General features: G+C 39.2%; 1 protein-coding gene across 2 annotated transcripts in view; it reads left to right on the top strand.

Moving 5' to 3' along the window:
* SYN2 (synapsin II) overlaps window positions 1–14,516 on the top strand; it is a 218,114-nt gene extending 203,598 nt beyond the window's left edge. Inside the window, exons 12-13 of one of the 2 annotated variants that reach the window (XM_075183165.1) lie at window positions 2,800–3,040; window positions 12,599–14,516. In XM_075183165.1, coding sequence (XP_075039266.1) covers window positions 2,800–3,040; window positions 12,599–12,734 — 377 coding nt within the window. In that variant the 3' untranslated portion in view covers window positions 12,735–14,516. The remainder of the gene's footprint in view (window positions 1–2,799; window positions 3,041–12,598) is intronic. The other variant, XM_075183166.1, reaches the window with a different exon arrangement.
* Window positions 14,517–25,619: the final 11,103 nt, after the last annotated feature.

The following is a 25,619-nucleotide window of genomic DNA, read 5'->3' as shown; positions in this document are numbered from 1 at the left end:
CGCACACATTTTGGACTCCTGAAAAAGTAGGCATCTGGGGAAGGCGGGGCTTAATGACATGATTTGTATCATAAGGCTCCGTCCCCCACTATTCCATGCCAGGAATATCAGCATTTCATAGCAGGGGACAGGGCAACGGTAACCATGTCCCCGCCCCGCACTTGTCACCTGACTTCCCCTCTGGGATCTCCTGGACGAGAGATTATAAAAGTTGGCAAGTATGACTGCAGCCTTTCAGATGTACAATAGTGACAAATATATACAGTCCCAATGTCCCTTCACTCTCAAGATTAGTTTTTTAAAAAAAACGAGGATAAACAGTGCAGCATTTTAGATTTGTAAACGTTTAAATGAATGTGGTGGTTTGAAAATTAAATGAAAAAGCAGTACTGGGTGATGACATTTTCACTCCAACCACAATGCATAATTCCATTTGGGCCCTCAACCCGACAAAAGTAGTTGCAGATTGATTTTCCAAAGGGAGTTCCAAAAACCCAGATGAATACGTACACTTTTGAATGAGCTAGACGGACGATTAAGTGCATTTGGTCAAGTAGCACAGCTGTCTGCCTGCAGGTCTAAAACTTTTGTAAATTACCTTTTATAGTGGCAAAGTAACTCCCCATTTAATTTGCTATAGATCAGCAGGGTTTAGAGATCTTTGGAGGTGTTCTAGAGGTCATGAGTCATATCACTGTCCTGAGCAGTTTTCTGTAGACTGACAAGACCTATTTCAAGTAGAATATATATATATATATATATATATATATATATATATATATATATATATACACATATATATATACATATATATATATATATATATATATATATATATATATACACATATATATATACATATATATATATATATATATATATATATATATATAAATATATATATATATAACACTGACATCTGCATATTGTTTCATAATAATTATTGGTTATGATTGTCTCCTTTAATTATGTGTTAATGACTTGCTATTACTGATTTATTTAAACACTATAGAACTATTTCAAAATTAATTATGTCATGGAGATACCAGAACCCTATTTCCAGAGCATATTTTTTGGATTGACAAATGAATTACATAATTATATCAGGTGGTTCCTGTCTGTTTACTCTCATAAAGTAAGTTTTTGAAGGGGATTTTTTACAATAACAATGGTCTGTCATTACTAGGAAATGCCTTATTCAATACTTAGCAAACTACAAGCTTAATTATTTCTGGAGATGCAAAAAATGCAAAGTTTAAATGTAATAATATGTATTCCCTTATTGCAGTACCCATATTCTTGTTGTTACATACATGAAATAAGTCATGTTAATATGCCCTAATGGCCACCTGCCAATGAGCATGACATTTTATATTTATTCTCTAGCCCTTTCAGAACTTTACATGGACTTTAGCCTTTTCATTATACTTTAATTGAATGTGAACTTTTTACTGTGGTTTACAACATTGAGTGCTATATTTACACCCAGGCAATAAACATTATCCATAGTACAATCAACCTATTATCTCTAGAACCAATATAAAGTATAACATGTAAACTCCCGCCAGCATATAATGTTTTGCAAACAGTACAGAAAAGCACGGGAAAAGTTTAATATCTGCCCACATTTAATAACTAAGATGACATCACTGTGTTGTGAGACCAGTAAAACCAGTAACGTAATGCATGATGCAATGTCAAATAAATGAAATAGTCAATGTCAATAGCACTTTTTGGATTCTTATCAAAGGATGTTATATTGTGCAATAGTCTGCTAGGCAATGAAAATATTAATGTGGTTATACATGCAGGATTACATCAATGGAACATGTGCCTAGTAGATTTACTATTTCTCCCAGGATCTGGAGTGAGAATGAGGGCTAGATTTGCTAAAGGGCGGTTAGATGAAGCTGAAGGTTTTCGGCCATTTAAACCTGCCGGGTTTAATAAAGGCCAAACCACCAGTTAAAAGGGTGAAAACCAAAGTTTTACAAAGCACCACTTTACAAATCGCCATCCAGATTTTTATCGTTTTTACATGATCAAAATATAAACAGCCAGATTTACTAAGCTGCTATTTGACAAACTGTCAAGAAAATAGGCAGGAAAAAAAACAGGTGGTTGTGAGAGGCGAGATTGCTCTAACTGCGGCTGCTGGAGCTATCTTGCTATTCAGAACATAAGAGGATGCACCATTGATATATAAATTAAGGGGCAATCATTATTTATTAAGAGGCAAAATCAATTTCTAATTAACTTATGGGGGCACATATTATTTTTCATTATATTTTGTGGACACTATTATTGTATTATATTATGGGAGAAATATGAATATATAAGTATATTAACTGGACAATACTATTTGCGTGCTAATGGGGACAATAATTACAAATGTTAATACTTACATGTTATAATTACAATGACAGTACAATAATATTTTTGCCCTTAATCAATATATAATGAATGCCTGCGTAATTTAAATGTCAATGGTGCCTCCTCTTATGTTCTGAATCCAAGATAGCTCAAACAGCATGTTTGAGTTATCTAGCCAATCAGAAGCAGGTATAAAATAACATGTCTTTTTCCTGGCGGTTTAGATGGCGATTGTGAAAAAAACTCCGGCGATTTGGCTGTTTTGAATCCGCCCTATAGTATATGCGGTGGTTCACTGGCGATGTGTGTTGCAGTTTACAACCTCCACTAAACACGACTTTTAGTAAATTTACCCCTGAGTCTTAGAAATGTATAAGGTCCTATTAATGTTGTAAAAATGTGAAGTTTTTCTTGTACTAAACCTAGGGGGCCCAGTGCAACCCCAAGGATTGCAATCAGACAGCCACCAGCCACTCCATCATCTGGACACACAAAGATCTCCTGGTCAGGATCTACTTCCACAGAATGAACCACAAAGACCTCCACCTACTACATCTCAACAGCCACGGTCTGTAGGACAGATGCCTCCTATTGTCCACAATGTAGAATCACAATCCAGTCTTCAGACGGAACCACCTCCAAAGACCCAACCTCATCCGCAGCTGAAGTAAGACCATGTTAAATAAAATCAAATTTGATTTTCTTATTAAAGTTAGCATATATTAATAATATACATTAATAAGGATACTTTAAGGGCAACAAACACAGTAAAACAATAGAAGTTGATCATTGTGATGGAGACAGGAAGCAGATATTGCCACAATAGTGTCTAACTGGACCACCAGTTACACCCCACCGTGTCAGATTACTTAAAAATAAGTCACAAAATGAGCAACACACTCATTATATAGTTTAAATGACTACCATCTTATTTATCCTAAATTTCAAGCAGATTATACTATACAGTGCCAATAACTAGAAGAGTAACTAAAGCCCCAGTGACAATCAGTTTTCCACCATAGTGCATTTGGTTACATAACTCCCAACTGTTCCGATTGTAGTGTGACATCCTGATTCGTAGGCTGCAAATGTGGTGGGGCTTTACAATAAATGGGTGGAGTTATAAACAAATTGTTGGAGGAATGGGGGTGAGGCTTATTTTGTCCCGAATTCGTGATTGAAAATGTTGGGAAGTATGGGGTTGTAGAGCAAGATGGAGATGTGATGTTTGCAGATAGGCAGTACAGTAATTTGCTCCAGTAGCTAGGAAGAATTAGGTGGTGTACCTTGGCACTCAGTCACTGGAGCTTATCACCAACTTACAAGGTAATCAGGCCTGGTACCTTTTCCTGACCTGTACCCCTCCTGCAGCTTAGTGAAGAGGAGTCTGTAATGACAGAGTAGTGTATGCTGAGCAGCAGTGCCGTAACTAGCCATTGTGGTGCCCTGGGCGAGACTGGGCACCGGCGCCCCCCATCTAAGTGGGAGTGGCATTTGACAAGTGGGTGTGGCCAACTTAATATGGGTGTGGCTAGCACTTTACTGAAAGAATTTGTATATATTATAATATAATGCAATTTGCTGTAAGCACAAATTTCCTGTCTATGTTGTATCAAATAATGATGACATGCTCACATCAAGCAGCATTTAATTTATATCTCACTGTAACAACCGGATGTTTTAGCAAATAATCAAAAACACAATAATCACAAAACACAAATAGGCACTTTTCATGATGAACCCAAGCAGATGTCAATATAACGGAAGGAGACATACTATTAGGGGCGAGAGCAGGACTTTGATGTAGAGGTTTTCCAAGTTTGTTCTTCACCAAAATATTCATGTTTATGTTTGTACATAGCCTACAAATACTACATACAGTACACATTATAAAGTGCTCCATATAATTCCCACTAAATATATAGACAAAACTGCTGGTATAGAAAGTTGGTGTATACTGGACATAATATATTTAAATGTACTTTTGTGTGGAGAATAAACCTGATGGTAAACAAGAGCGATGTTATAAAGAAGGTGGTATAAAGAGTACTGTATGTATGAGCTGCACTGGCAAAGCTTAGATATAAAAAGTAATAGAAGTGGCTGCTACAAATGGCAGGACATTAGGGTCTCTTCATATTATAATCAACAGGTATCACACCTGCATATAAAACATGTCCAAACTGACACTCTGCCAGGATACTTGGCCCAAGTGGGCGCAGCCGCCCGATACCTGACTCCGTGCCCAGAGGAATCGCCGCTCTAATTCAGATCCCCTACAAGAAACAATCCATTCCCGGCAATGATGCGTTCCAACAACAGGAAGTTCGGCATTTGGAACGCATTTGCGTTCCAAATGCCGAACTTCCTGTTGTTGGAACGCACATGCGTTCCACTGCATTGCCGGGAATGGATTGTTGCTTGTAGGGGATCTGAATTAGAGCGGCGATTCCTCTGGGCACGGAGTCAGGTATCGGGCGGCTGCGCCCACTTGGGCTTGCGCCCGGGGCGGTCGCACCGCCCGCACCGCCGTCGTTACGGCTCTGCTGAGCAGTAATGCTGGTGATTGAACAACAGGTCAGACCCACACTGCTTATTTCTGAAAGCTGATTTAAATAGCCGCAAGGTTTTGCAATAACAAAACTCATTTTTACTTGCTCCCTGTGAGTTGTGAGCAAAAAATGAGCGAAGATCATTACCTAAACATGACCCTGAAACCTAATGCATGATGCTATTATGGAACCTTGCGGCTAATTGAATCGGTCCCTTAAACTAAGTTAATTAAAGAGTTAGTTTAAATAAATGAGCAGCATCATATATGGAAAAGCCATGGCTTCCACAGTGAACACTACAGGCTAAATCTATCAAGCTCCGAGTTTCCGGCGGGTTTGAAAAGTGGAAATGTTGCTATAGCCACCAATCAGGTTATAGTTATCACTTATTTAGTACATTCTACAAAATTGACATATGTTTAAATCAGTGCTTGAAGTGGGCCAGTATGTGCCATACCGACTTTTCTCCTAACTTCCTTTCTGTAGTCATATGGCCAATTCAATACCCACGTTGGGCTATATGTTTTATTCATTTTAAATTGCGTCTAATTTATTCTTCACATATATGTCAGAAGCCAAATTACTATGTAGAGCCTGTGGGCGCAAACCCACACAACTCGCCTCCATACAGTGACCCACAGGGAAAGAGACGGAATGACGTCATAAATGCTGACTCAGTTCTCTGGAGATGTATTGACAGGCTGCAGAGTCCGCTGCGCTAGGGTGCGAGTAGCTGGTGTCAAGGAGACATCAGTACAATGCAACGTTATGAAACCAGTCTGGACAAGACAGTACCTTGACCCCTGATGCATTGGTGAAACAATGCCAGTGCTGGCCCTCTGCGCTCATCCTCTCACCCTGAATAGTAAGTGCACTACTGTATAGCTATGCAGCTGTACAGCTGCTTCATAACAGCCCATTTATTCCCATCTTTAAATGAAATCACACATTTCAATGTGCACACACTAATATTTTGCGCTTTAAAGATATCACTTTATGGTAATTTAATGTACATTGACTTGAGCCAGGCGATTAGAAACAGCAGATCAAGTGGAAGGCGCGACACCATCTCCATTTTTGGTAGTAGAGAAAATTGTGCCCTATAAGAAATATGACGTGCCCATGGACCTTTGCGTGGCCGAATTTATCCTGACTTTCCAATCAGGAATATTGAGAGGTGTGCAATAATGTTTTTAAGGCACAGTGTATGGCCATGATGCATCAAAAAAACTATTTTAGTCAAAAGGGAAGTGAATACATTGGTTTTGTTTATTAATCAATCTCCAATATTTAAGATCCGGCATAAAACTTGCACACTCAGATTCTGATACATCATCTTTTTCTTTTATTAGAAGTTTATCTTTGACTTTCACACCTGACAGTCCATTATGTAATAGTACACAATGATCTTTCCTCATTGTGCAATCAGTGCTAAGTTCTTGTATTATTAGAAACATATCCTATCACGTGAGTGTAGTGTGTTTTTTTTACTGGGAGATGTCATTCAAGAAAGGGGAAGCTCATACTCCGTTACTAATCTGAATATATTCCCTCTAAGTCATATTTCTCCTCATTTATAGTAACTGAAATATGATCCCTCCTAACATATCCCTCCTAACTAAAATCCAACTGTTATGTTACACCCTACTGCCATATACCTCCATAGTCAAAATTATTACACTATACTAACCTTAACCTTACATCTTACTATAATCCTTTAATACTATAGCTTACTGACAAATCTTTCCACATTGAAATTAAATGAAATATTACACTTTACCTTCCTATTGCTCCACATTGAAAATAGCTGTAATATTACTCCATGTGTTCTATGCCTCTACAGGGCATATTCTGCAATGCACCTTATTGCCATATACCTTAACACTGAAAATAGCTATTAATATACCTTACTGTCCTAATTAGTGGTCAAAGTGGGCTGGTATACGGTGGTATGCTGTACTGCCACTTCTACTGCCTTCATTGTAAAGTTATCAAATTCCAATTCCATACCGCCACCTCTAAATTCCATACCGCCACCTCTAAATTACATACCGCCACTTCTAAATGTCCACTTCGACCACTGGTCCTAATCCTCTACAATAAGAACAACTGTAATATTTGATCTTATTGTTTTACCTCCTCACTGTAGATTCTGTATTACTATCATTTACATAACTATATTGACCAAGACAAATTAAGGTGTGGAGCCTTACACAGTATTGATTCTTCATTATGAGGTCCATGAACCATGAACTTTACATAATGGCCTCCTTCCATCTCTTCTGCTGCATCTCTGGGACATTGTGTGCAGAGCAATACGAAATTAACTGAGGTTTAAAAATAATGGAAATAGATTAGATACTTAGAAAGTAGTGGTAAATTGTAGTTGGGGGTTGTGTTTAAATATTGACAAGTATTAGTAGAGTTAGGTTTTGTTAGTTTGCAAGGGACTCCGTGCACCTGCACTTTGTTTTACCATCTGGTTTCTCTTCAGAATATACAAATCTTTTGTTAGACCAGTGTTTCCTAAACTCAGTCCTCAGGGACCCCTAACAGTGCATGTTTTCCATACCTCCTTGCTGGAGCACAGGTGTATTTATTACTGACCGATACATTATAATCAGCACCACCTGTGGATCTGTAACAATGTGTCAGTCAATAATGATTAAACCTGTGCTCCACCAAGGAGAAATGGAAAACATGCACTGTTAGGGGTGCCTCAGGACCAAGTTGGGGAAACACTGTGTTAGACCATGGCTATCCAGGGGACTCCTGAAGCAAGCAAGTTTGTAAGTCCAGACTTTCCTCATGCAAAGCTTAATAGGAGTAAGGGATTTATAAAGGCTGCATACAGGTGAGGTCTCTTTGTCCTGATTGTCATGAAGTGCTGAGTGTGCAGCTGTCAGTGTTGATGATGTACTGCCATCTGTCGTCCATAGCTGGTATTGTGGGACTTACTTTGGGAAGAGCTCCAGAGCAAGGCCTTCAATGTTAGAGTTAGTTGTCACAAACAAAATAATCAAAATAAAGTTTGTTGTATAAGTAGGTTACCTTCTCCAATGATGCAATGCTGTGTCGCATACACAGATCAGACTGGAAAGAGGTGTGTGGGTACTCCTAAACAAAAGGAATGATGACAGCTGCCTGGTGGCACAAACATAAAAATACCTTTCTTAAACATGAAGATGCAATGTGATTGTCGCCACTCCAACCCAAGCGGTGCACAAGCGATTTGTAAAGATGGCAAGTCTAAGTGTGGGTGCATTAGGTTTGCATTCATTTGGAACAGATGAAGTAGCTGAGTTGGCAGCTAAAAAACTAAAATAAAGGCTCTTGGCAGATGATGTTCAAATGCATACAAAATGTATGTTAGACTTGTGTGACAGGATGGACCGCCTGTGCCACCCTGTCTGTTGTTACTGGGAACCAGCCTGGTTTACTTTGCCACCGCCCCCTTTTGTTATTCCGAATACGCCCCTCCTGCCGCAGTAGGAGGAGCCTGCTGCCACCACTGGACTTCTTTATGGCGCTCAGAACCACTGCCACCCTGTCTGTTGTTACTGGGAACCAGCCTGGTTTACTTTGCCACCGCCCCCTTTTGTTATTCCGAATACGCCCCTCCTGCCGCAGTAGGAGGAGCCTGCTGCCACCACTGGACTCCTTTATGGCGCTCAGAACCACTTTCCTTCAGAGTAACTGTCGCTGCTAGTGTACTCCCGTGCTGGTACACTTGGGCTGGTACCCCGGTCCGCTTACTATGGATTAGGGTGCTGTGGATGGATCCCCCTGGCCTATCACACTGGCCAAAGCTGCTGGGTAGCGGCAGAGCAGTGGTACTGGAGAGCTGGGTTCAACCTCAGAAACAGCCAGAGAATGGATTAGATTTAGGGTCTAATCTGCAGGTCACAGGATTACAGCAATATTGAAGAAGTTGTCAAGCAGGGTCTTGAAGCAAAGAGTGATGTTTTATTTAGCTCAGGTGACCTGACAAGGACAGTTCCAGATTAAAGGTATCAGTTGTCAGGTCAGATGGAAAATCAGAATTATACATTTCAGTGTACAAGACAGTGCTTTTTATACTGCTTTGGACACAGGCTATTTTTACAATCAGGATGCAATATGTTTACACAAACATGGATTTACATGCAATGCAAAGCTAACAATATTTACGCTTATCTGTAATATCTTAAAACCTTGCTGTGATATCCTGCATCTTACAGTGGACAGCAAGTCTAATTACATCTTCCTATGACCCTCACACATCAAAAGGTCTAATTAGCATAAGATTAGCATGAGTCATTTCTTCCAACAGTTGCAGAATACACATTTCCTCCAAAGAAAGGGAATTCCCCAGGAAAAGTTGTAAACCCCAAACAAGACATTTCCTTACACCAAGATATACAAAAGGCTTTTAAAACAAAGGCTTATTGTATCAGATATATACATCAGAAATAAAGCATTTCCTCTAGTAAGGTTAAAACAGAAAAAAACTAATTTTCTCCCGTTGGTCTCAGAAATTAACGATTTCCCTTACCAAAATATACACAATATCAAAAATAAGTGCATGTGCAATTATATAAATAAGCGCCCTGCACTATTTCCTTTAAATACATTTATACCATAAGTTATTTATAAGTGATTCAGTCACAACTTGGTAATAATTACTGTTCCTAACATCTGTTTTCCCATTAAATTGCTCACAAAACTACCAAAAAACATTTAAATTGTTGTTAATAGTGACAGCGGGTGCCACCATCCACTGAGCCGGTTGCCTGGCAAAGGCAACCAGTGTCCTATAACTTGGGAGGCGCACCTCACTTCCAGTTGGTTGCCAGGTAATGACAACCAATGACCTTTCACTTGTTCTGCGAGTGTCTAGCCGGTTACTAGGTAACAGTAGCTGCCTAGCAAATACTTCTCATTAGAGCCCTCTGCACCAGTGCAATAATCTGGCTGGGTACTTCCCATAGGTACCCCAGCAAATAAAAACCCCTACCTGTCTATCACCTGTGCTGGTGATAGTTTAGACAGAGCTAGTGTGCTGTGAATAATATTTCTGATTTTACTTATTGCTGTGACCCGGACTTTTCTATTTTCTCATGCCCTTGACCACTGCCTGTTTTCTGGATCTGCTATTGATCTTGGCCTGATTATCGGATTTTAACCTCCTTCGTCACCTGTCCACCACAAACAGCAATACCATATTCAATTAGCCTCTATTGCCACGAGTTGGAGCAACCGAGTACTCTAGAACATATCACATTCCTTGCAAAAGGGGCTGCTGTAGTCGAATATCTCATGAAGAAGGTTCTAGGCATTTATTATCTTCTCCAATATTGCCATAACAATTGTTGAGCACTCATTGATCCATTGGACACTCAGAAGAGCAATGTTCGGGCCTTAAGGAGCAGACCTGGGTATGCTAAGTGAACAAGCAAATGTCCAATGGTTAGATTAAAAAGGTTTGAGATAAGCTCAGATTTCCCACCAGATTCAAGAAGTTTATGGAAAATGAGGCACATCTTCAATCATTTTCATATATACTGGAGACAATGCTCTTAGAAGTATGGATGTGATACTTGAAGGCTGACCTCAGCAGGTGCTTGGCTTTATAGCCACAGGTTAAGATGATATTGATAAGCATACCTCCAAAGAGGTTCTAAAGAGGTGCAAATTCACCAGTAGAAATGGAAAAGTCCAGGCAACACTATGGAGCGGTGTAGTACCTTTTAACAATACTGACTACCCCAACAACATAGAGAACGACATGAGGAGTCCGATTTAGTACTACACTGACCTGCAAAGAAAACTACTTACCAGAATGAAGATGACTTCAGATTCCGACTCACTGTGTTGCCGACTGCAGAAATTGACGTCATGACAAAGAACGACTTGGTTTAAAGCAGCGCTGGACGGACCCGCCTGTCATTTCTGTCCTGTTAGTATTATGTTAGGGATATTAGGGTTAGGGTTAACCCTAATATCCCTAAGGCTAACCCTAGCCCTAATACCCCAAACACCTAACATAATACTTACAGGACAGAAATGACAGGCGTGTCTGTCCAGCGATGCTTTAAGCCAAGTAGCTCTTTGTCATGACGTCAATTTCTGCAGTTGGCAGCACAGTGAGTCAGGTTCTGAAGTCATCTTCATTCTGGTAAGTAGTTTTCTTTGCAGGTCGGTGTAGTACTAAATTGGACTCCTCATGTCGTTCTCTATGTTGTTGGGGTAGTCAGTATCGTGAAACTGACTATCACCGCTATGGAGAACTTAATTGTTTCAATGGAAGGTGCAGTAGTGCTCCATAACAAAATAAAATATTTTTTTGAAGGGCTGTATCACAATGATGGGATTAACCTGTCAGATGTATGGCTAGATAATTTCAACAATGGGTTGTAGGAAGCTTTTCATGGTTGGTGGATGTCAGCCTGCTCAGTTAAGGAAAAGTAGGACCCACAGAGGGTGGTGAGGAGCTTTGGATGATGAATCACAAAATATTTCTTAAAAAATAGAGCCCTTAAACAATGGACAGAAATAAATACTAGCTGTGTTGATATTTGCATACTGCAGTTGGTTGGAACATAAGCTGTGCAACAAGGTTCCAATTTTAAAAGTGAAGAGAATAGTAGTTAGAACAACTTAGGGTAGCTACTATTCCCCAATGACGAGCTGCTAAGCCCAGGTGGGCCTTAGCTGGGTTAATTGGGTCAACCTCATCGGTATCAGCTCAGTGCATGCATTGCTAAGCTGGATGAGCAACAGAGTGCAGTCATTGTCTCATTTGGATCAAGGAAATGACTGAATTAGTCTAGGACGGCCAGAACCCCTAATCCTTATTCAGGCTCTGACTGAATGCTCTGAATCCAGGATTAGGTTCCGTTAATTCCACAGGGTTTCTGCAAGATTCCATTATAATCCAGATTTCCCAGAAACTTTAGTTTGTAAGAAACATAGTTATCACATATATTGCACCTTTTACACCTGGCCCACTAGCCCCACCCTCTGTCAGTAATGAAAGAGGAGCTGGATTGCATCATTTGTCGGAGCTCAATATGCTCCTTCTGTGCCTTGCTTCTTACCTGGTGACAAAGCTGATCCAGTGGCAGCTCGTGTTTAATCAGATATTATACTTTGTCTTCATAGTAAAGATTGTCATAAACATATTATTTATTTGATAACATTCACTACCTTTCTTACATAAAGTGGGCTGACTATTTTACCAACAACTGCTTCAAAGATTTACCTCCAAAAAGCCCAAACATGCAATAGTATGGCAGATTTACATCAAATACAGCATAAAAGATTTATAAAGAGTACCTATCACTTCACAATGAATGTAGCTATTTATGGACTCAACCAATACTTAGGAGCTTGTAGCATATCTAGAAATCTGTGTCATTACTGATGCACTTAAATTGATAGGTTGTACTTTTGTGAATATTGGTCTTGCTAACAAAATAGCTGCCTCCACTGTATGTGGGTGACAGGTGGACTTTAAATTGTATTTTTATTATATGCTCTTCAAGGTCTAGATTAAGTGTAGAGTAAAATATTTTACAAACTGAACTAGCTGAGAGAACATATCATGAAGCATTTTATCTATTTAATCTACTTCTTTGATATTTTATATATGTAGTACAAATTTAGCAATATTTCTTTATTCTTTTACGTAGCAAGTCACAGTCTCTGACCAACGCCTTCAACTTCACCCAGTCATCATTTTTCCGTTCATCAAGTAACGAGGACGAAGTGAAAGCAGACACCATCCGAAATCTGAGGAATTCCTTTGCCAGTCTGTTCTCTGATTAGCTGAGAAACACATTTTCATTTGTTGTGGTTAATCCTGCACCTTCTGCTTCAGGAAATGAGATTATCTAATGCAAAAATAACCAACAGCCACCTTGAAGACATCTATTAGCCCGATGCTTCTCAGCAATTATTACTAATGCTGGAGCATAACTTTAGTAAGCTAATTAATGCTCAGTAGAAGCAATTTAAGTTTTCAACACAATGTAAGTTATTGCTAGGATTTAGTGGCCCAGGACCTCTGCTCCAATATATAATTCTTGGCCGGCAGTGTCCAATGAAATTCGATGCTCACCACCCTTGTGAAAAATTGTAACATTGCCACATTACAAAGGTTTTGCAAACTGAGCAGTAAATTCTGAAAACTAATTTGGAATCTGATGTATAAAAGCGACATACTGTCTTCCATTCTTTGCTTATGTCTGCCTATCTGCTTCTTTACACTGTACTCACCTGATCTCTACCCAATATGTCCCCTGTCCCAATTATCTAATTTGTGAACCCAGGCTTCCTGGGCTGTACTTGCACTGCTGGGTCTTGGCTACATTGGGGATAGAGCGATATCTTACCAATTTGCTTCTCTCCTCTCTGTTTCCCACAGCTTCAGAGTGTATTCACTGCATGAAGCTAGTGAAAATATGTTAGATGCTGTCTTCCTAGACTGTTGCAGTAGGTGTTGTGGTATATGTTTTGTTCTTGTTGCCTCTTCATTCTGTGTCTGTCTCTGCCCTAATGAGCTAAGCTGTAATAATTTCCCAGCAACCTGCAGAAGTGTATAAGGTTTGCTAAAACAGCTGGAGCATTTTGAGGTCTCTGTGCTCAGCCTTAATTTGTATCCATGAAACTGAAGTTGCTGCATTTGTGTCTCAGTACTTGTCTTAGCCTGTGGTCTGGTGCCTTTCATCTTTGTTTTATTCTACATCCTACATTGTGTATCCTATTTTCTTTGTCCGTGTTTACCATGCTCTGATTCAGTCTCTACCTTCCCTTATTTCATCTTTCGTTTGCCCTATTGTAGTTCTAAGCTTCCTCGTGCTATTCCAAGTCCTGGCACAAGGACAGTCCTGAGGCTCCTTTCCTATTATTGTGTTATTCCCGCCCCAGTCTTTTCCAATATCCTTTGTCGTGTCTGTGTCCTTCTGATGTTGAAATTGACTCAAGGTATTGACTCCAGCCTGGCTGACTACCTATTTCAGGTTAGACCCTATGCTGTATGACTGCCCGCTTTGGACTGCTGACCTGGCCTGTCTGACTATTTTATTTATATACCACTTTCTGCAGCGTTGTTCAGTGTCATAGTAAGAATATGTCATGAGATTAACATAGAAAAGAAACCAGACTGAAACTCTAGGTAGGGTGGACTCTGCTCCTGAGAAACCTAATAAAAACATGAAAAAATAACCTATTTAACAGAGTCACAATATATTAAAGTCTCATGATAGATACACTTCATGTTAAATAACAAATATATATTAACTTGTAGAGCAGGATCTGTGTTATTGCAATATAGTGATGTAAGACCCTTGCAATCTAGTTTATAGTGGTGTGTGTCAATAGGTTTTTTGTTTTTTACTTTGATACTTCCAGCTCTATGATGTCATATTTGCCTTGTATTAAACCAATGTCATAGGCATTAAACAGCCTGCTGCAAAATCTCATAATGCTGAAAATTGCAAATAACTTTTCAGTTGTTGGCTGTTGCTATTTATGTCCTGTTATACACTGCTAAAATATGGTTAATATGTATCAAGAATTGTACAGAATAAAAATTATTACTTAAAATTAGTTACTGTCTTTTTTTATCTGAAGTTATTAATACTTCTTACTAGTGGTTTACATCTCTATAACATTAAAGGGGTTGCACCATCAGAAAACAAATCAGTATCCCTCCTGACTTCCCAGTTATAGTACTTTGGTGGGGTCCCCCTTCCCCCATGTGATTCCTACAATCTGTACAATTGAGTAAGGTGCCAGCTTCCACATATAGGACCTCTGCCAAACATGGTCACCATTGTTGAACTCTATCGGTAGGCGGAGAGAAACGGCTTTAATTAAAATGAAAAGAATGTCTGTGTCAGATTTTTCCTGCTAAGGTGATATATATATATATATATATATATATATATATATATATATATATATATATATATATATATATATATATATATATTCATTCAAAAGGTAGAGAGGGCGCTAACCATTTAAAACAAGTAGGTTATTCTTTATTTTCAATCCAGTTCCTTTATATTGTAGTCAACGTTTTGGTCTCACATCCAGACCTTTTTCAAGACAGATTTACATAGAACAGCAGAAAGAGCAAGCATAGACAAGCCAATATTATAATTACCTGCCTATATATAGTGCCAAAGGATTGTCAGCTGTAGTTCATCTTAGGAAATTGTCAATCCTATTGCATGTATCCAACCCTAACAGTGGTACAAACAATATGTGTTCCGCCCTGGAACACATATGAAGGTCAGATGGTGTCTGTTTTTAAACTGCTACTAAATACTACATTCTACCACTACACAGTAAATATCACCTCCCATTGCTCCACCAATGAACATATTACCTTCTCTAGACTCCATCTCTCTCTCTCTTTCTCTCTCTCTCTCTCTCTCTCTCTCTCCCTCTCTCTCTATATATATATATATATATATATATATATATAATATACATAAGCCTAGTGGCGCGTGTTAGTCTGTGTGTGTGTGTGTGAAAAAAAAAAAAACAAGCTGCAGCGCCACCTGCTGGGCAGAGTTATATACTGACCTACTAAATTCTTAGTGTGTGTGGGGAAAAAAACTCAGAAAGGGCTGAAAGTTGGTATACTAATGTTTTTAATTTGTTAATTTAATTTGTTAATTGTTAAAAGTGTTTATAAAGATTTTAAAAATATATATATATATTTCTTGAAGGAGAAGTGACAGTTGGGAGTGGTTGGTGGTTGCCGGGGGTGACAGTTGGGAGTGGTTGGTGGTTGCCGGGGGTGACAGTTGGGAGTGGTTGGTGGTTGCCGGGGGTGACAGTTGGGAGTGGTTGGTGGCTGCCGGGGGGTGACAGTTGGGAGTGGTTGGTGGTTGCCGGGGGTGACAGAGCGAGAGGAGTGCGATACTCAGGACCGCTGAGAGAGATCCCTGTGTCTGGATAGATGTGGCGATAAAGATGAAGGATGAGGTCATGGAGAAAAATGATGAGGTGGTGACATGTGGACAAAACCACGTTAAAAAAGGGCGCTTGTGTCGGGAAGTAACGCTCTTCCCCTGAGGAGGCCTGGTCTAGCCCCAAATGCATGACAAGAACCTTTTTAACACCTTAAGTAGCTTGATTTGACTAGAGTGCATGAGTATCATGCACGGGTTAACTTGTGTGTGTGTATATATATATATATATATATATATATATATATACACATATATATGTGTATATATTACAATCATAAATTCGACCTACCAATCTCATCAATGATAACATATATTGATGATATACTCTTTCCATAGAATCATTATCTTAACATGTTGTTGGCCATATGTTCAGAAATAAATTATTAGAGAACAGATTTCAGGTTCTGAGCAATGTTTATGTTGGATTTCTAGTTGTTATGGTTGTCTAGAAAGCTCTGAAACTTTTGTATGTCTTTTAATTCTAGAGGTCATGCTAATCAGATGCCCCCTCAACACTGCTTTGTGGGTCTTCCAGAGGATAATAGCATCGAAGTTGAAATATTCATTTAGAAGCTCGAGTAGTTGTTTTTTACACATGGCATGGTGTAGAGATTCATTCATTCTCCTAGAGGGGGCAGTAGGCTAGGCCTGAAAAATAAGCTGGGCATGGCCTAAGTTCAATATTAAACCATGGCCGATCAAGATCATATTGATCCTATATTAGGTATTAGGGACAGCAGAGTGGAATGTGTACTCTTTTGTTATCGATTCTTTAATCCTCTCAGAATCAAATAAAATGTTTGAAAAAGTCTTGGAATGCCTTGTAGCTCTGAGAATCTGCTCTATGGGATGAATAGGCCACAGGGGGAGATCCATCAACACTAGTATTAAGTACTGCATGTCACCTGCCCACTATAGCCTCTCATTTTTGACTAATGATAATTTGGCTTCCAAATTAGAAAATAATCTATATAATATATAAATATAAATGTATTATATGTTTACGGGGGCAATAAGAATGTATTTATGATGGGGACAACATTTAAAAAATTAATAAAAATAAGATGGGGGCACCATTTGTAGTGCACAATATGCATGTTGAGATAATGTTACATTACAATATGGTTTTATGGTTGTCCTAATTCATATGCATTTCTTTAGCATATATCTATAGTATGTACGTAATTTTATGGGGGAGGGGTGTTGTCGTCTCTTCCCTAATTCAGTGATGGGCAACAGAAGACTCTAGGGCTGAATGTGGCTCTAATACTTCACCTGTGGCCTCAGCTCATTCCTGCTTTATTGTCAGATTTGTTATAGCTTGTAACACTTGTATAAAATACCTGCTGATATGTTATTATATAAATGTCTCTCTTTCTTTGGTTAAATATATTATTTTAACTTTCTGAGATTAAGGGTAAAATGTGTGTTTTTGACAGTTGCCCAAAAATGAAAAATCATGCACTTGGGTCTAAAAACCCAAAGGCTAAATATAATATTAACGGCACTGTAATAGAAACTTTTGAGGAGGAAAGGAGTCACTATTTAAGGTGACTTACAGGCAGGTAAACAATATAACAAATCAATGAGAAATGCAAGTTAAAAGCTCGGTTGCATAGAGAGAGAAATCAGTAGCAGAAAGAAGTAATAATGCCACTGTATAGGTTATTGGTACGGCCTCATCTAGAATACTGTGTTCAGTTCTGGAGGCCATATCTCCAGAAGGATATAAATACATTATAGACTGTACAAAGAAGGGCAACTAAAATGGTGTATGACCTACATCACAAAACGTACTCGGATAGACTTAAAGATCTTAATATATATAGTTCGGAGCAGAGAAGGGAAAGAGGGGACGTGATAGAAACTTTCAACTATAACAAGGGTTTTAACAATGTACAGGAGGGAAACATTCTTCAAAGGAAGAGAAGTATTAGAACACGAGGACATACAATGAGACTGGAGGGAAGTAGGTTCAGAGGAAATTTGCTGAAAAATGACTTCACAGAAAGGGTAGTGGATAAGTGGAACAGCCTCCCATCAGAGTGTACAGTAGAGGAATTTAAACATGCTTGGGTAGACATAAGGATATATTTACTAATAACTAAGGATCAAATGCGGTTTGAGGGTATTGTAGGTTAAAAAATGGGCAGACTAGATGGGCCAAGTGTTTCTTATCTGCCATCAAATTCCATGTTTCTATGACAGCCCCTGAAGTGTTGCCTATCACTGTCCTATGTTGTATTGTTGGTTAATTACTCTGGCATTCACAGTATTCCCCTCAAATAGACTTTTATAGTATTACAATGAACATAATATTTTTACTTTGATAAATTGACAAATATTTCTACAGAAATGTATACTTTTCCATACATGCATTATTGCATTGTATGTGCATTTTTATTCATTACTATATTACCACATTAATATATTGTCAAATTTCATTGTAAAGCCTTTTTATTACCGGATAGTTTAGAATTGTCCTATTACTATCTTGTGTTTTTCATCAAGTTTGCTGTCACTGTGTATTTTAAAGATTATATCAGTTTAATTAATGCAAATTGATTTATTGATTTAAACTACTTAGCATCAATATATAATACTATGTGTTTTATGCCTCATCAGTTTTTTACAATCCTTTCAATTTTAACATTATACAATAGGTTTTCATACTTAATGTATCCCCTTTTGTATAGCAAAAATTGTTTAATTTTTTTAGCTACCCCTAGCTATCAGATTAATAATGAATACTTTTATATAATTCACCCATCACAGCTAGTAACTAATACTATGCTTTTGTTACCTGGTAAAGATTGGGTTGAAGTAGAACGCTATAACCCTGATGAAGTTGTAGAACACAACACATGGGGTAGCTTCCTGCATCGGAGTCTTCTCTTGAGTCTGGGAACAAAAGCATCTTCTCATATGACAACCTGGGGCCTGAGTGTCATGTGCATGGAGCTCCGGCTGGTGTTTAGTTACTCTACTAAAGGACTGCCACTGCTTCCATCAAGATAAGCTTTTAAGCACTTTTTTTAATGTACAAAGTTTTTTTTCTTTCACTAGTGTCTTATTAAAATGTCATTAGATATTGCTCTGTGAAGTGGCGCTCTGATCATTTCTAGGTATGGCGCCTGACAGTGGTCGAAGTGGAAATTGGCAGTGTAGAAAATGTAAGTGAATAGAATTTGTTATAAAGGTAGTAGGAGAAATGGTGGTATGGTATACCACCGTATACCAGCCCACTTCCACCACTGGTCCCTGGAAGTACTTATTGGGAACCTGTAAAGCCCCAGTGACAAAGTTATAATAAACAATCTGATCTACTTTTGGTAGGATGGAAACATTATGGGGACAGCCTGATATACAGTATCATACTATTGCGCTCTTACTTATTCACACTAGCCTAGTGGCGCGGAAATCCCTCTCTATGTTTTGCGCTCAGTGTGGATTTTACCAAGGCTGCGTGCAAAGCCCGAAAAGCGGCTGGATCGGGGCACTGCGGCTTTCATTGTACTAGAAAGTTATACAATCTGATTTATTGCTTTGTCTTGTACCTTTTCATATTCACTGGTTTTCATAAATATCCAAACAGTATATTTCTGCTCTATCTTTAAAAAAATAATATTGAATATTTTCATTTAGTATTTCATTTTTCCAGATAAATACACAACATACAATTGCGTGCTTTCCACATGTTTCAGTCCTGTTTTAAATATACACCTATGTTTTATGAATTACACTTCTGAAACCAAATCCTTTGTCAAGGTGCAGCTGCCTCCCACAATTGCCCATTCCACAGTACTAATGTCATAATCCAGGGAGGGGCGAGGTATTTGGGAGTGTATAATGCCTACAATACAAAAGTTATAGATTATACACAATGTTTACTTTTATTTTACTCAAGATCTGGCAAAGAAAAGAAAATATAAACACTGAATATTGCATAACTCTTGTTTAACTACATGTATTATGTGTTCCATTTGTCATTCCTGGGGCATAAAATATACACAATATATAATTACATAAGAAAGCATGTAAAACATGTAGGAAGCAGCCAGTGACTGTGCTGTTATAATTAAATGTAAGGAAACTGGGGGGATGCTTTCCAGCAAAAACAATTCATTTCCTTTCTCGTGAGGTATTGGCAATCTAGTTTGCATCCCAGATAAAATTAGTTTTAAGGTGGAAAAAGGTTTGGTCTATAGAGACATTATTAGGAGCAAAAACGAAATAGAGGTAAGAAGCCCATGGGACAAGGTTGTTTCACATTAAAGCTCCAGAAAGTTAATCACAGTGCACATACATAAGATAACTCACCTAAGAAATATATCATACTTGCCGACTGTTACATAGTAAAGTCCGGGAGATCCCGGACAGGAGGCGTGGCTGGTGGGTCTTGCCTGTTCTCCTGGGAGTCCGGGAGACCTACCCGGATTTCGGGAGTCTCCCGGACATTCGAGAGAGTTGGCAAGTATGAAATATATGCCCTAAATTTAGAATATATATGTGAAAGGGAATATGTCACTAAATAATTTCTCATTCTTTCATATAATCTGCCATAACAGTTATGTGTATTTAAAGTGCACATTCTATATATCTCATCAGTCCTGTACTTGAGCAAACATGGGTTGGGCTCCCATATTTTTCAAACAGAATGTCCCGCCACCCATGAAACATGTACTTTAATCAATGTATGAAAGCAGACTGTTGCTTCTTGTTAGGTGCTAAACACTGTTAAGCTAGCATAAGGCTATGGACCTGATTCATGCTTTGACGTACGTCCGTATGCGTAGCGTGTCTTGTGTGAAATATCTCTGTACATGTTCACAAACGGACCTTACGTCTTTGAACACAATTGCATGCAATTCATGTCTGAACGTAAATGACAGTTATGACAACCTACCACCTGAGTGGCGGAAGGGGGTGGGGAGGTGCAGACTAACGTAGGCCATGTACAGTAAGGGCGTCCCGAGGCCGTTCCGGGGCAGATGTGGCCAATTCATGTCCTGGGTTTCCCGTAAGTACACTTGGTTTCAGCCGTATAATTTGCACCAGCTACAGCACAGGTGGAAGTGCTGACTAATAAGATGACTGTCAAGGTATCGTCTTTGTGTTAAACACTACACGTATGCGCGGCATAAGACAGCACATAACATGTGTATGCAAGTAAGATAGACTAGGAAAAGTCATTGTATGTACAGTATGCATTAAAAGCATCTCTATTTATGTATTTAATGTTAAAAAAATAATTATTTTAAAATCCATATTTTTATTAATGATTATAATGTTAGCAGTATATACTTGTTGTGTCTGAACTTGAATCAGGCCCTATATGTCTATTTTATACCTTATATTAATAAATAAATACTAAAATACATTTTTCTTGGTATATCAATTACTAGTCAAAGGACTCTGCATATGCAGGGGTGTTACCTTAACTCTTTCTGTTAGAAAATGATATTCAAGGATTGGAACAAAAAGGTTTCACCAAGGACAGTCCTGGCATTCTCGGTTAAAACCAATAAAGCGAACGTATTGCACGTATCCGCCAATGGCACTCTAGGAAGTTTCTCACCACTGCAGCATTTAGGGGCCTTTTATATCCGCCAATGGCACTCTAGGAAGTTTCTCACCACTGCAGCATTTAGGGGCCTTTTATATCCGCCAATGGCACTCTAGGAAGTTTCTCACCACTGCAGCATTTAGGGGCCTTTTATATCCGCCAATGGCACTCTAGGAAGTTTCTCACCACTGCAGCATTTAGGGGCCTTTTATATCCGCCAATGGCACTCTAGGAAGTTTCTCACCACTGCAGCATTTAGGGGCCTTTTATATCCGCCAATGGCACTCTAGGAAGTTTCTTCACCACTGCAGCATTTAGGGGCCTTTTATATCCGCCAATGGCACTCTAGGAAGTTTCTCACCACTGCAGCATTTATGGGCCTTTTATATCCGCCAATGGCACTCTAGGAAGTTTCTTCACCACTGCAGCATTTAGGGGCCTTTTATATCCGCCAATGGCACTCTAGGAAGTTTCTCACCACTGCAGCATTTAGGGGCCTTTTATATCCGCCAATGGCACTCTAGGAAGTTTCTCACCACTGCAGCATTTATGGGCCTTTTATATCCGCCAATGGCACTCTAGGAAGTTTCTCACCACTGCAGCATTTATGGGCCTTTTATATCCGCCAATGGCACTCTAGGAAGTTTCTAACCACTGCAGTACATCAGCTTCCTGTTTTATCATCACCGCCAATTGCCGTGGTATGAGGGCCTTAGGGAGGATCCCAGGGAAATCCCAAGAGCTTCGCCGAACATGTTGGGGTTCTAGGGAAATCTAAACAGGCTGTGTGCTCTAGGCTCTTATAATACTGCATTTAGCTGTGAAACACTAAGTGGAAGCAATGGTGTTGGAGAACTGTATGAAGTAATTGTTGAGTAGCAGGGGAAATTGGAACTGCCAGTAACAGAGGTGGATTACAGATGTGGCTCAAGCAACAGGGCTTGAGTAGACTGGGAACATGACAGCATACCATTCCCCCACATACCTGACCTCCCCTGCCGCCAATCATTGTTATGGTAGCGTCTAGTTCACCTTTGTGTTGGATGTTTTCATATCACTGTGATATCACTAAGGTATGTGATTACTCCAGCCACATAATACAGAGATCTCTGTTGAGAAAGGAGGCATGGGGGTGAGGAGTGCAGAGTGGGCATGTGGGGCACCGTCAGTTAAAGATAATGGATTTGGGATACAAACCTGTGAGGACTGGGCATATGGGACATAAACAGGTGAGGAAAGACAGGTGGGTTGCAAAATAGTCAGTAGATGTCCATGTGGGGTATAAGTAGGTGAGGAGAGGCGCATGTGGGGCATAGACTGGTGAGGAGGGCAGCATGTGCTGCACAGGCTTATGAGTTGGGGGACATATAGGTCTACGGATGGGCAATATACAGGTTATACTGTATATCAGTGGTGCGGAAATAATAATGAAGGTAAGTCTATGTCTATAATTCTTATTACAACTGTATTGGTGCCTTGATACATGGGTGAATATATTTTTTTCTATTGGACCCTGCCTATGGGGCTCCTATGCTCGTGGGGCCCCCGGGCAACTGCCCAGCGTGCCCACTGGGAAAGACGGCCCTGCTTGTCACATGACACCCATCACCTTTCTTACGGGGCTCTGACAAACCTGTATAGCAGTCAGTGCAGTGCTTGCCTAACTAGGCTTCATTTGACAATTATGTTTTAGTGTCAGTGCCCCTCCCCAGTAAATTCCTCAGGACCACATTGGCTGGTTGCGTACACAAAGCTTATTAATACAGAGGTGTGCCTCTCCATTACATTGGAGGAAAGAGGCAGTGTATAAGAAGTACAGTAAAAGATTAAATATGTATCTCCTGGGAACTTGTTCTCTGATACCATCTCCTCTTAGCCCGTCCACTGGAACCCTCCCTTCTAGATTGTTTAAAAATGAAACAACATGAACACCAAATTGTAACTTTTCAGTTTTGGCAGGTATCTGTTAACAAACACTAGAAAACACAGATTTTTTTGCTTGCAGAAAAACCCCCCAGGAATAATAAACACTGATTCCCCCCCCCCCCCAAAAAAAACAATGAAAACTAGAAAACCTAATTATGTTCCACAAGTTGTATCAGTATGTATCTTTTATAGGATATTAAGATGGTACTTATGTATTTGCATGATTTGTGTCTAGCAGATGTTAATCGGTCTCTTATTTTATTTTTATTCCTTTCTAATAAAGCATTTGCATAAAAAAGTGGATTTCTACAATTGATTGTGTCCTGTTCTTGAATACATACGTATACAAAGACAGATGGACAAGCAAAACATGTATTTGTTGCTGTTTGAGAAGCAGATCCAAAATGAGCACATAAGATTAGTGTAAAAATACTGCATTTATATCTGTCATTATCATGCAAGAACCACTGGTGTTTGCTAAATTGCTAGGGGCAAAATTTATGTAGTCTTGGGATAATTTTCTAGCTTTTATTTAGGAGAGGCTTTGCAAAATATATCTAGTGTAGGTGAATAATTGATTTGAAAGGGCAGTATTTTGTGAAAGTGTACTTTAATCAGGGCCGGATTAAGGGAAGGGAGGCCCCCGGGCTATGGGTACTGTGAGCCTCCCCCCATGAGCCCCCCAGTGAACTTACCTCCTTCCGTTGTTCCACTCCCTGTAGCAATTACGCGTCACGCAGTAATCTCCTTACTATGACTCATAGTCTCACTCTCACGAGATCTCCTCAGTAAGGAGATTACTGCACGCCGCGTAAGTCCTACAGTGACAGCAGGCAGTTAACAGTATAACATTTGCTGTTAGCTGCCTGCCATTTTCCTTGAACAGGTGACAGTCAGAAACCCGATAAATGCCGGCTGGCCCCCCAGTTGCCCGAGGCCCCTGGGCTGTAGCCCCTTTAGCCCTATTGTTAATCCGGCTCTGACTTTAATGATTAGAGTGTTAAGAACACTTTTTACCTCAGTTGCTTTGGAAAATTGCATCCACCTACACCAGTTCGACCTGAAGTGTCAACTACTCATAACCAATTTTTTCTTGATTTGAAATGGGGGCTGAATGATTGTTTTTTAACAGCTACCTGTGGAGCAACACAAATACTGGTCTCAAATGATCAGCATGATTCAGCAGTTCCCAAAAGAACATTCTTCCTTTCTCTTTAACATTGGCTAATGAGTAACGAAACTGGCGTATCAAGGTGTTTCCAGCCACTCACTCTTCACGTGCTCCTGCTTACCAACGATTAACCTGTTCAGCTGCCTGACTGTAAACATGGTTCTGTGCTGGACGCAACAACAGGGTTACTAAACTGCATAATTCTGAAAGCTATCTGAGTTGTACAAAGAGCTGATAAGAAAAACCTGTTTCAGATGTTTTTATACTTTACCTACATTTTATATGTTGTTTGCTTCATACAGTTACCGAACGTTCTCAAAATGTCTATCACAAAGTTTTTTAGATATTAAAAATACAACAGGATTAAAAATGTACTTGTTGGAGATTTCAATAGTTACTAACTGCCCCTAATTTCGGGGGTTTGTCCCCAGTTTTAAAGATTTGTCCCTGGAATTTTGTATTGCTGGAAATGGCCCTGTTTTTGCAGTATTGAACAATTACACAGTACTATTTCTTTTTTCTGCATGGTAGATGCAATTCCTACTATCTATTGTTAAGTCTTTAACGTGAGCATTCATTGAAGAGGTGTGTTAAATGCAAACATTCACACTGTTATCACACTCACTAAACATAATGGGAATTGTAGGGCACAAAGAAGGGCCACGAGAAATATTTTGGCCCCCCCGTGCGGCTGCTTCATATGATTACCTGGAAAATACAAAAAAAATGTTACCAACTTTATACTCCGGCTTTAGAAACAAGCAGGGGAGAATTTTATGATCATTTGTGCGTAGACGTGGAGGTAAAAAAAAGATCAATTGCAATAAAAATAAAATAAAATGAGAGAATGAAATAAAATACAATAAATAAATAAAATAAATAAACAGTAAATAGAAGTAAATGGCAGACTGTTGTTGGAGTGTGAGGGTATCAGGTAGTGGCTTCCGCAGTGGGTTCTGTGGACAGATTGGATTCCATTCTGTCCGCAGAACCCATTCCTCTCATTTTATTTTTATTTTTTTTCGCCATTTAATACTCGTTGCATTTCATTCATTTGAGTT

The sequence above is a fragment of the Mixophyes fleayi genome, chromosome 8, assembly GCF_038048845.1.
Source record: "Mixophyes fleayi isolate aMixFle1 chromosome 8, aMixFle1.hap1, whole genome shotgun sequence".
NCBI classification, from domain to species: domain Eukaryota; kingdom Metazoa; phylum Chordata; class Amphibia; order Anura; family Limnodynastidae; genus Mixophyes; species Mixophyes fleayi.
This window is presented reverse-complemented; position numbering and strand designations above follow the sequence as displayed.